The sequence below is a fragment of the Pelodiscus sinensis genome, chromosome 12, assembly GCF_052426305.1.
Source record: "Pelodiscus sinensis isolate ZL-2025 chromosome 12, ASM5242630v1, whole genome shotgun sequence".
Lineage (NCBI taxonomy): Eukaryota > Metazoa > Chordata > Testudines > Trionychidae > Pelodiscus > Pelodiscus sinensis.
In genome coordinates this window covers 40247876-40260666 of record NC_143063.1, presented here as the reverse complement: position 1 = coordinate 40260666, position 12791 = coordinate 40247876, and the positions used below count along the sequence as shown (strand labels likewise).

General features: G+C 43.7%; 1 protein-coding gene across 6 annotated transcripts in view; it reads right to left on the bottom strand.

Annotated features, from left to right (window-relative positions):
• Window positions 1-569: 569 nt before the first annotated feature.
• Window positions 570-12791, bottom strand: part of CENPN (centromere protein N) — a 30719-nt gene continuing 18497 nt past the window's right edge. For all 6 annotated transcript variants that reach the window (XM_006122675.4, XM_006122673.4, XM_089781515.1 and 3 more), the window contains 3 exons: window positions 4431-4543; window positions 2122-2245; window positions 570-1822 (listed from right to left, as the gene is read on the bottom strand). In XM_006122675.4, coding sequence (XP_006122737.2) covers window positions 1707-1822; window positions 2122-2245; window positions 4431-4543 — 353 coding nt within the window. In that variant the 3' untranslated portion in view covers window positions 570-1706. The remainder of the gene's footprint in view (window positions 1823-2121; window positions 2246-4430; window positions 4544-12791) is intronic.

The window sequence follows — 12791 nt, the reverse complement described above, 5'->3', positions numbered from 1 at the left end:
CAGAAAGACCACTGGGAGCAACCACACCATCAAGGGTATGACCAGCAAGGCTGGGGTGTCATCACCTTCCCCACCGCCCCCTGGCTACAGCACAGGGAGTGGGGGTGCAGACAGAAGGCCCATGGCAGCCAGTAGGACTGGGGGAATAGAGAAAGCCCTGCCAGATGGGATCCTCACCCTGAAACCCTCCTCACACCCCAACCCTCACTCTTGCACACACACTCCAGCCCAAGGCAACTCTGAGTAAGTCTTTTAGTAGCTTAATATTATATTTAAACACTTTCAATTCTGCTGAATTTTAGTTAAAATGTACTTATAAACTAGCACCATAGATCCAGTAGTGTACATTCCAAAAAACTGAATTTATAGTAATTACAAAAATATTCAGTACAGATGTGTCAGACTGAAGTATTTCAAGCCAAACTTCTTAATAGAAATCTACTTTAAATTTATTGGTCCTTTCAAATTTTATTGGTCCTTTAAATGTAAGGCAAACAAAATATCACACAAAACCAAACAAAATATACTAGAACACAACCTTACTGAAAATTTTTCTCTGCCTACAGAGGTAAGTGAATAAAATTTTTAATATACAAAATACATCAACAATAAATTGCTAACCATCACAGAATCTAAGTTACATTTTGAATACAAATGATCTGCAAACCATGTACATTAAATCTGTAGCTCAAATATTAAAAGGGTTAAATTCAAAATTTCTGTGCAAGTCAGAACACTTCGAACTTTACTGGAAACCCTATTTCTTCTTGATATTACATTGCAATATTTATGTAAATAAAGTCACAAATTTTAGTGTGCAAAAAGTGTTGCAGGATCAGACCCTAGAAAGATATGCATTTAAAAACACTACTTCCCCAAAGTAGCAAGTTTTGCTTCAACAGAAAGTTTCTGCATCTCATTCTTATGGGGAAAGTTAACTTTAATTGTTTAGATATCTTGTCAGTCAATTGATAAAATAAACTGTTAAAAACCTATTGTACATTAAGTATCACATCTGTTTATTGATTATAAGGGTCCAAATGTTTGATGTCAGCTTTTGCTAGTCAATCAGAAGTCCAAAACATCATTTAAAAATAAGTAATCAAATACATGGATCTCACTATAAATGAAGTCATGATAATAGACTATTGTCACAGGAAGGAAGTCTTCTGTTGAAATGAAAATTTCAAGGCAAGGCTAGAATGTTAGTTTTCCAAGTAGTTTTTTTGTCTCCTGACATTCTCACTCAGAATTAGTATCTTTTATACTGGATGACAGACTGTAGATTTAACTATTTTATTAAGTGATACCGGTACAGTGAAAAGACTAATCTGGTACGTTATTTGACTTTCTGCATTCCGATTAGATCTGATCTCTAATTTATTGTGTGCTCACCAAATACATTACGATCTGTAGAAGAACTTCAATGAACTGGTTCAATTAGCTGAAACTGTAAATTCAGCTATCTGCTAGATGACAGGCCATTACGTCAGTCTCATTGGCTAACTCATTGTTTAAAAACAACAGTAAGGAAAAAGTATTATTTTAAATTTAAGCTATCATTTAAAATGATATAAGGAATTACCAAACAATAAATTAGCTTTAAAAATGGTTCTTAAATGTATATTTTGATTAGATTAGATACCAATAGTTAAATACAATACATACACAATTCTTGGTGAATGAGTCTTCGCAGTAAAAAAAAGTCAAGAGCCTAGACAACTTGCTGAAAGTATATCTTTTCGCTCCTTAATTTTAAAATAGTTTCTGGCTTTTTGTGGTATGCATGTAAGTAATGGTGATAGAGGTGCATCAGCCATACCTGGAGGAAGGGGGGGAAAAAATTATAGCTTAACTCATCCACACTTTCTTTCCCACATGATTTAGATTAAATGTACAAATTGCGTATCCCTGTTCAATCGCTGCAATTTTATAAGTAAATAAAACATGTAAACTCATGTTTTTGTACAAATCTAGCCGTAGGTAGGCTATCTACAAAAGAATTCTCATAGTTTATTACATTTCTATATGTACACAAAAGTCAGATTAACCACTCAAATATCCAGTCTAAATGAAAGATAACACAGAGCAATAGTTTACCTGTTATATTATAGCACTCACCTGCTGGTGCTAAAGATTTCAATGCTTCTAAAAGATGGGGGCTGGAAAATTTGACTACACATCTGAATGGCTCTTTTTCAGTAAGGATGTCCATTTCAGGTTCACCTTTAAACATTGTTTCAAGCTGTGAACACAAAGTATTCAGGGGACCTAAGCAAAGATATGACTTTATGTATGTAAATACTATTAAAAACAAAGATTATAGTCATGCTTTTTTAAAAAGATGGGTCTTCTCTTCTCTCTACTGGGAAAATAACTGTTGCGCTAAACCGTAAGACAAGCATTTCCTGGTGTTCAGTGATGAACCCTTCATGTCCTCATCTCTAGTAACCAGACATCCAATTGACCTTTTTTAAAATTAAAAATAAATTAAAATAAAGAACACTAACTGGCCTTTTTTAAAGTATTAAAGGATATTACAAAGGTTAGAAACATATTAAATTATTTATTCAAGAGAGATGTCAAGTACCATACTTGTCCTTAACCTGTCAGCTTTTTTTGTTTCATGATCGCTATTACTTATTAAAAAAAAAAAAAAAAAAACCTCCTCCCCCCCCATATTTGGTGAATGAAAGACCCATGTGAACAAAAAACAGATTAGTGCATAAAATAAACAAGTTAGGATTTCAAAGAGATTAGAGAATGTAAAGTGTTGCTTGGAACAATATTTAAACACATTTTAAGCATAGGCAGGGCTTGCCAAGCGGCGGCGAGCCCTGCTCACCAGCCGCATGGTTCTGCGAGCTGTGCAATGCGCAGATCGCGCAGTGCCGGCTGTGCCAACTTGTAGTCTACTCACCATGGGCGAATAGATCACATGATCTGTCAAGCCCTGAGCATAGGTTTAGTGTCCCCTTTTGAGTTAAACACAGAAATGATTGACATCTCATTAGCTAGGTTGTGGGAGTAGATATTCCAATCACAAGTTTTACCTAAGAAAAATCTACTGCCTCCTGTGAGATTATTAGATATTTTAGAGCAGTGGTTTTCAATTTTTTTCTCATGACTCATTTAAGAAAATTGTTGATGTCCACAACCCAACGTAATTTGACTAGAATGTGGGCTCCAGGGTGGGGCTGAGGAGAAGAGCTTTGAGGGAGCGGGGTGGGTGTCAGAGCTGTGGCAGGAAGCTGCACAAGGCAGGAGCACGCCGGGGGCGGGGCAAGATGGAACGCAGCCCAGCCGCCTATGCCGCGGTGTAGGAGGACCAGCAAAGCTGGGGGTGGGGTGGACACTGGAGACGTGAGCCCCGGCAGGCCATTTAAAGCTGGGGCCGGGGCCAGAGCAGGGGGGGAAGGTGCCAGGGGTGCGATCCCTTCCCCCCCAGCTGAGGAACCAAATCCGGAGGACGCAGGCAGGCTGACACAGGCCACCACTGGGGAGGTAAGGGCCAAGAGGCCATGGTCCCGCCAGACCGGTGCAGGGAAGGCTAGGAAGCAGCCCGGGGCAGGGCCTTACTGGTGCCCGTGGGCTGACGTGTTACAGGGTGGGACCCCGTCAGCCGGGTGAGGGCTAAAGACCCAAACCCTTAGGGTCCCGGACTGGGACCCAGTGGAGAGGGAGGGCCCGGGTCCCCCTATCCACCCATTTCCCCTCCCTCACTTCCTTGGTTCCACCGAGCGAAATGCCCCGGAACCTCAATGTACGTGTGCTCGCAGGGCCGTAACCCCGATGTGGGAGGGTTAAGCGCTCGTGCCTGAACTAGAAGCCGTCACAATGTCTTTCAACAACCTCTTTTCTAGTGAACACACATGTTTAGGTGGATAATTTTTTTTTTTTAAATGAATTCAGCGGTGTCCTTTTACGGCAAATAATTCTGCACTAAAAAAAGAATCACGTCCAATGTATAGAATAAAACATTAATGGTCATCTCTTGGAATTTGTAATGATACATAAAGAGCTTTCTGTTATAAATAGATATTCTTCAACTTTGTAGAAGACTCTCTATAATCTGGAATTCCATTTCATCAGTACTTCAAATCTCATTTTATTATAGTACAACATCCAAAACACTTTGTTCCCAAGATTATGATCAAATTAAAGTTACCTGTATTACTCAGTTAGTATGGATGATGCAAGACTGAGATATGATCCAGCATTTTAAATCTAATTTCATGACATCTAGTGCCCAAAGAATGCACCAAGAGCTCTGCATTAGAAAGCTATAATTGTAACTAGTTTCTGAAAAATCTAATTGTTTTATGAAAAAAGGTTGATGAAAAAACTAGAGAATTCTTTGCAATTGTGCTTTAACACATCTACTAATTAGTTCATTTTAACCAAATTAGAAGCATTAAACTTGTTTTCACCTTATATTGTGCAAATTCTATTTTCGGTTGGAGACCATTGCCAAAGACCTCCTGATTCACTCTCTGGATTCTCTCTTTTTCCCTTTTATTTTCTTGAATTATCCTTGGATCCACTGGAGGGGGAAAACACACCTTGTTAACTCTCGTGGCATTTAGTTATTATGCATATGTTCCATTTCTTTGGGAATAATTTTTAGGAGCGACATACCCAGAAAAAACACCACATTCATAAAATGATCACCTGGCAGATAGCTGGTGAAGTATGAAAATTCACCACTTAAAAACAACTCCAAACCAATAAAACAGCTTGACCAAAAAAAAAGGGAAAAATGTTTAGCAATGTGCTCTTTGTGGGTAGGGGAGTAAAAGCTTGCATCTCACACATTCACAACGTGCCTAAGCAAATGCTACAAGGCAGCTTAATTTTAGGCACATCAATCCATCCACCCAGGCTTTTAGAAGTTAGACTATTTATTTTTTAAATGTATATGAAGATTGCTTTTGTGAAATTCACAAGATTTCATTAGCTGTTTTTCAAACACCCAAAACAATTTATTTCTTAACAAGTAATTCAACAGACGTTATTATGCAACAACAGCTTCAGAACTTCATTCTGGTTTTCTTAGTAAAGACAACCCTGCAGAAGCCAGCCAGAAATCAAACATGCTGTTATCTCATAAAAGGGAAGACAGAAGTGTGGTTCAAGATGTTTTATCTACATGGAGCCTACTTATCATGAACATTCATCTCATATGCGTAAGACCCAAAATCTTCTGATTATCAGTATTCACTGGAGCTGAGCTTGTACCCTGCAGGTCTTCATGCCCTCCTACTCAAGGGAAATAGGCCAGTGTGGTCCTAGCCCTGGGGTGAGCAATAATTTTTTGCTGGGGGCCACTTCAGAAATTTCTGAAGTGGCCCCGGGCATCAAGCGGAAGAGGTGGGGATCAAGATATTTTCTGTGTTCCCCACCCCCAGACCATGATTTGTCTGGGGGAGAGGGAGTACCTTTGCCCCACCCCATGTTCCCCCTAGGTGCCCATGCCCCTGGTGTGGGAGGAAACTTCCTGTGCTCCCTTGCCCCTAAGCCAATTAGGGCCTGGAGGTGGGGGAGCATGCGAAGCCTCCTCCACTCTCCCCTCCCAACCTGCAAGCAGAGCCCAGCACTTCAAAGCACCATGTGCTCCTGGCAGGGCGGGAGGAGGTTTTGCGCGCTCCCCCGCCCCCAGGTCAATAATGACCTTGGGGCAAGGGAGCGTCCGAAACCTCCTCCTGGCCTGCTAGGAGCATATGGCGCTTTCAAGGGTGGGGGGTAGAGTGGAGAAGGCTTCGTGCGCTCTCCTGCCCCAGGCCTTAATTGGCCTGGAGGGGCGGGGGGGGGGGAGGGGGGAGCAGCAGGGCCTCCACAGGATGGATCCACTTGCTTGACAGGTCGGATCTGGGCCACAGAGGCCCTTTGCCCATCCCTGCCCATGCCAGTTATTAATTTATCTGGAAAAATCAATCTGTACTGGGAATGGAGGTTAGGTCAGAGGAGCCAGGTAGATAAAATATTTCAAAGAGAATAGTTACTGTAACATATGCAGACCAACTAAGCTAGGTAATGATTCAGAATCATGAATTGAATGTCCATTTGATGTTCTGGGAGTTAGTAAACAGACCTTAGCCAGACCTGGAAAGAGTGGAGGTGTAGTCTGGAAAGCAACAGTCACTGAAGTGCACAATGCCATATAACCTAATGATTTGATGCAGTTTCTTGCTGTTACTGCAGGTTGTCCCATAAATGATCTGAAGCCTGGCTAGAGGAAGGAATCCAGAATGGTCCCAGTAAATTCCATGGACTGGGTAGAAGTGAGAGAGCGCACCTTAAATTAGCATGAATTAAGCTAAATAATTGAAAACTATGGATAAGGTGCTGGAAAATGTCTGGTGATATCCCTCTCAGAAACCAATTGTCCAAGAACAGGTAAACATGTATTCCCTGGTGGCTCAGATGGGCTTCCACTATTGCCAAGAATGTGGGGAATATTCTGGGGACCTTAGTATAGGCAGGCCAAAACGTAATATGTTGTATAAAATGAGTAGCTCTTTCATGTGCTGCAGAGAGTCACAGGATATTAAATAGATTTAATTATTAACCAATGTAAGTTATTCATAGAATCCTAGAACCGGAAGGGACCTCAAGAAGTCATCAAGTTCAGTTCCCTGCCCTCATGGCAGGAACAAGCACTGTTTAGATCATCCCTGACAGCTGTCTGTCTACCCTGCTCTTAAAAATCTCCAGAGATGGAGATTCCACAACCTCCCTAAGCAATTTATTTCAGTGTTTAACCACCCTGTCAGTTAGAAAGTTTTTCCTAATGTCCAACCTAAACCTCCCTTGCTCCAATTTAAGCACATTGCTTCTTGTCCTATCCTCAGAGGCCAAGGAGAACACTTTTTTCTACCTCCCCGTTACACTGTTTTAGATATTTGAAAACCACTATCATGTCCCTTTTCAGTCATCTCTTTTCTAAACCAAACAAGCCCAATTGTTTCAGTCTTCCCTCATATGTCATGTTTTCTAGACCTTTAATCATTTTTGTTGCTCTTCTCTGGACCTTCTCCAATTTCTCCATATCTTTCTTGAAATGTGGTGCCCAGAACCGGACACACTACTTCAATTGAGGCCTAGTCAGCACAGAGTAGAGCAGAAGAATGACTTCTCGTGTCTTGCCCACAACACTCCTGTTAATGCATTCCAGAATCATGTTTGCTTTTTTTTTTTTTTGGGGGGGGGGGGGGGGGGGGGCAAAAAGGGTAACATGTTTAACTTGTGGCCCACCATGATCCCTAAATCCCTTTCAGCAGTACTCCTTTCTAGACAATCACTTCCCATTCTGTGGGCATGAAACTGATCGTTCCTTCCTAAGTGGAGTACTTTGCATTTATCCTTATTAAACTTCATCCTGTTAACCTCAGACCACTTCTCTAGTTTGTCCAGATCATTTTGAATTTTGACCCTATCCTCCAAATCACTTGCAACCCCTCCCCAGCTTGGTATCATCTGCAAACTTAATAAGCGTACTCTCTATGCCATCATCTAAAACACTGATGAAGATCACGAACAGAACCGGTCCCAAAAAGTTAATCAATCAGGATGCTTTTCACTACACTATTAAAAAATTGTAGTTGATATTGGTCAGTCATTTTTCTGTGAGAATATTATACATATCAAAACAGCAAATGAAACAGTGAATTCACACTATTTCTGGCTTTTCTGGACAAGATTGATTGCTAATTTGGCTCCTGAACCACTGGGGTTTAAGTGTCACTGTTCTAAAGAGAAAGTAATGGAGACTGCTGTCACCACTCCAAGTGAGTCAGAAAATTAATTTGTTTAGTTCATGCCCATTCAGGATAGAATGCATTCTGTCTATTCTTTTGTGTATAAATAATAAGAATAGAAATCTCACCCTCTGAACACCTGAGGTGGTATTCCCTATGGCTCCTATTTTAAGTACTGAATCCACATCTTTTCTCGGTTATCTCATAAGATGGGTCCCTACAAGAAGTCAGGAATAATATGGAGTAACCTTGGTAATCTCAGATACTCACTGGCCTACAGTAATCCCAGCCCATGGCTGCAAAGACGCAAAAGTGACAACCACAAACAGCAGTGAGAAGGATGCTCTGGTCAGATTAGGACCTGGCTCTCAACTTGAACATCAAACTTGTTAGGAAAATGCAGCGTAGGGCTTCCTTGCAGAAATAAGACTTCCCTTTAGAAGTGAAATCAGTAGACATCTGTTGCTGATTTAAGAACTACTCGAAAGTTTTCTCCTGGTAGCGGATGTATCATCAATACCCAGTATAGTCTTAAAATCCTTTAGGGTTTGCCAGCAACTCATCAGCAGGTGAACTAAATGTGTCTGATCTTTTCAAGGGGAGATTTTATATACTATAGTTTTCTCTGAGAAATCCTAAACATTATAATCAGGATAGTTCTTCCCATGGCTGCTGTAAAAGGCTGCTGTATCAGAAGAATCTAAGATTGTTTGAGGAAGAAATATTGGTTGCTATTTGTCCACCTGAACTGAGACACATCAGACCAGGCCTCTCTTAGGACGTTGTCAACAAAGAATGAGGCAGAGTGCCATATCAGGTTTTCTTATACAGGCAGTCCCCGGGTTATGTACAAGATAGGGACTGTAGGTTTGTTCTTAAGTTGAATCTGTATGTAAGTCGGAACTGGCATCAGCCGCTGCTGAAACTGATCAGTTTCAACCACGGCTGAATCTGGACGCCAGTTCCGACTTACATACAGATTCAACTTAAGAAACCCAGGCATCCCCAAGTCAGCTGCTGCTGAAACTGATCAGTGGCTGATTCCAGAAAGCCTGGGGCAGAGCAACTCTGCCTCGGGCTTCCTGTAGTCAGCCGCTGGTCAGTTTCAGCAGCGGCTGACTTGGGGACGCCTGGGGCAGAGAGGCGGGGTGCTGCTGGGTTGCTCCAGTAGCGCAGCTCCTCGGCGCTACTGGAGCAACCCCGCAGCACCCCAGCTGCTCTGCCCCAGGCGTCCCCAAGTCAGCCGCTGCTGAAACTGACCAGCAGCGGCTGAATCAGGACGCCTGGGGCAGAGCAGCTGGGGTGCTGCCGGGTTGGTCCGGAGAGGCGCTGCGGGACCAACCCGGCAGCCCACAGCTGGTCTACCCCAGGGGTAGGCAAGAAAAGCCTGGTCTGCTGGGGGGGGGGGGCACTAGCTGCACCCCCCCCAGCAGACCAGGGAGACGGGGGTGGCGGGACCGCTCACGTCCTCCACGGCTTTGCTCCGTCTCCCTGGTCTGCTGACCTGGGAGACGCGAAGCAAAGCCGCAGAGCACGCGGGCAGCGGGACAGTCCAGGCGCGCCGTGGCTGTCCCACTGCTGGCATGCTCCGAGGCTTTGCTCCCCATCTCCCTGGTCTGCTATCCCGCTGCGGGCGTGCTCCAAGGCTTTGTTCCCCGTCTTCCTGCAGACCAGGGAGACGGGGAGCAGCTTTTCTCGCCCCGGAGGACGGGGGCGGCGGACCGCAGCGCATCTTGGCGTCCCGCTGCTCCCTTCCTCCGGGGCGAGAAAAGCCCCGTTCGTAACTGTGGATCCGACATAAGTCGGATCCGTGTAACTCGGGGACTGCCTGTATAGAGCTTGACAGTTTGCTACTTGTAGTAGAAAAGAGGCAAGACATTTAGGCTCTTTATCCCAATGAGTAGCTTACGACTCTTGGGAGAAACAGTCCAGAATCTGTCTTTCACTCAAACAGCATGGTCCTGCCTAGATTTCTTCTGTGCTGAAGATACCACTAGGCAGCCACAAGTCAGATGAGACAACTGAGGGATTTAGGTAAGTCAGAAAGCCTATGACTCTTCTTTTGAGAGTTACCCTGATAGGAGGTTAGTGTAGACATACCCTAATTCGAAATAGGAGGGTAATGTAGGCATACCGCAATTGCAAATGAAGCCCGGGATTTGAATTTCCCGGGCTTCATTTGCATAAGCGGGGCTCCGCCATTTTTAAATCCCCGCTCGTTCGAACCCTGTACCGCGCGGCTACACGGGGCACGAACTAGGTAGTTCGAACTAGGCTTCCTAGTTCGAACTACCATTACTCCTCATTCCACAGGGAGTAACGGTAGTTCGAACTAGGAAGCCTAGTTCGAACTACCTAGTTCGTGCCCCGCGCGGTACAGGGTTCGAACGAGCGGGGATTTAAAAATGGCGGAGCCCCGCTTATGCAAATGAAGCCCGGGAAATTCAAATCCCGGGCTTCATTTGCAATTGCGGTATGCCTACATTACCCTCCTATTTCGAATTAGGAGGGTAGTGTAGACATACCCATAGTGGAGCTCAGGCCTGCTCCACCTCAAAGTAGTGGAAATGAGTGCTAGACTTTGTTGCTCTGCCCTTCCTGTCAGTGCTGAACTCTGTTCGTAAGACCGAGGATGTCCGACTGAAACTGCTCTTTGGGACCTGTAACTAAAGCTTTTGAAATAGTCCTGCTACTTAGAGGCACTGAAAAAAATGGGATACCTTGGACAAGTGTCCATTTTTACAGTCAAAAGAATCTTTCTGAATCTAATGCTCCCCATGGATTGCTCTTGTAGCTTTAGCAAAATTTCTCTGCAACAAGAAGTACTGGGAGAGAAGGAACAGCTTACAAATTCTGTCCTTCCCTCAAGCAGGAAAAAAAAGATCATGTCCACCAGTTAAGAGAATAAGTCCATCACATGACAGATGGGACATAAAGCCATCAGGTTTAGGCACAACCATTAGGCAGGAAGACATGTTGGCTCAAAGAAGCTAGACAAAACAAATAAGGGCTACCAAGAAGACAGGAATCCACACAAAGTAATGAACCTAATATTTAAAAACTGATTTGGTGAAAAAATGCTGCGGGGAGCAGCAGACCATGTTTCCTTCCACTGCCACAAGCTATAAGAGGGAACTGAGAAATAGATGTATGGAACTGCTCTAGCCTATATGCTCTTGGACTGGAAGGGATACAAGGGAATGCAGGATACAGGCACATCCCAAGGACCAGAGACTTGAAGAATCAAGGTGTTGTTCCATCAAGTCTTGGGTAGATCAGCCTCACTCTTTAATTACCTCTCCTGGCACATGTAAGAATTGGCAGTGACTGGTTCAATAAAGCACTGTGCCCAGCCGCAAATCCCCTAGAGAAAAAAATACTGAAAACACACGCCACACAAAGATACTAAATATTAAGGATGTTAATTATTCAATTACATGATATCTGTGTAACTGCACAAACTATTATCCATTAGACCAGGGGTCTCCAAACTACGGCCCGGGGGCCGGATGCGGCCCGCGAGGCCCTCTCATCCGGCCCGTGGAGACCTTTTTGGATTCAAAGGCAGAAGAAGTGAGATTGTTTCAAAACCCATTTGAAGCAGATGTGGCCAGTTGCCCAGATGAACTGCAGCTGGAAGTCATTGAGTTGCAAGCAAATGACCTCCTTAGGGACAAGTTCAAAATAGGACTGGTGGGTTTTTACCAGTTTTTGCCCAAGGAAGACTTTCCTAATGTCAAAACTTTTGCATCAAGGTACCTTTCAATCTTTGGAACAACATACCTGTGTGAACAAACATTTTCAAGAATGAAATACGTGAAGAACAATTTGAGAACAAACTTGTCCGATGATAATCTCAGGTCACTGTTGATGTTAGGGACAACAAATCTAAAGCCAGAAATGTCTGCTATTTTGGCATCCAGGAAACAATTTCACCATTCACACTAATACAGGTGTTCATGTGTAGTGTATGAATGTGTTATTAAATAATAACTGAATAAAATAATATTAAATAAATAATTAAAAACAACATCCATGTTTTGATTGTTTTTTATTTGGACCTCAAGTGTGTAGTCGGCCCCCGAACTGCTGTTTGATAGTTAATGCGGCCCTCGGGCTGAAAAGTTTGGAGACCCCTGCATTAGACAATTATTCAATAGTCCCTGGGGGCAGAGCCGGCAGTCAGGGCGCTCCCAGATCCATTCCTGGGGAACTCCCTCACACCCTGTGCTGGTGATGGTGTGGGGTGACAGGTGGAAGCTGGTCCACAAAGGGAGCTGAGTTAAAAACCAGCTTCTTTTGTAGACCAGCCCTCACCTGCTGCCCCAGGGTACTGCCTCTGATACAGAGAGCACAAGACTGTGCTAACATCCCATGGGGCAACCTCTGTCCAGGGTGAACCTGGGCCCTGCCTGCCCCCCCTTCCGCTGCCTTTGCGAGGTGGAAGGGAAGAAGCAACTCCGCAGAGCCAGCTTCCCATGTATATCAGCTCCCTCCTCCCCCACACCAGCGCTGCTGCCTCTGATAGAGGCGCAGCAGTGCAGAGAGTGGGGAAGAGGCAGATAGGTCCGGATAGCTGCCCCCCATCACTCTCTGCACTGTCGCCTCTATCAGAGGCAGCAGCATGGGAGTTGAGAGGGGGCTGGAGGGCAGGGGACTCTGCGGTGCACGTGAGAAGCAAGCTTAAAGAAGCAGCAAGAGTATGGGGGGGGAAGTGCATGTAGTCAACAGGATTAACCAATAAACCCAGTTTTACAGGTTAATCATATAGTTGACTACACACTGACATCCCTACTAAATCTATTGTGACTAATACTAGAGCAGTATAGTACCCCTCTCCAAAGAGACTAATATCCATGTTGTGACAGGGCTTCCCTCATGCTTTATGAAAAATATTCTTATGGATATTCATAACTAGAAAATACTTTACGCGAAATAGTTCATGTAAGATATCATTGGAAAATTTGTAATCTACTCAATGTGTATATTCTATTTGTATGAATGTATCTGAAATTAGGAATACTGTCTGTAGAT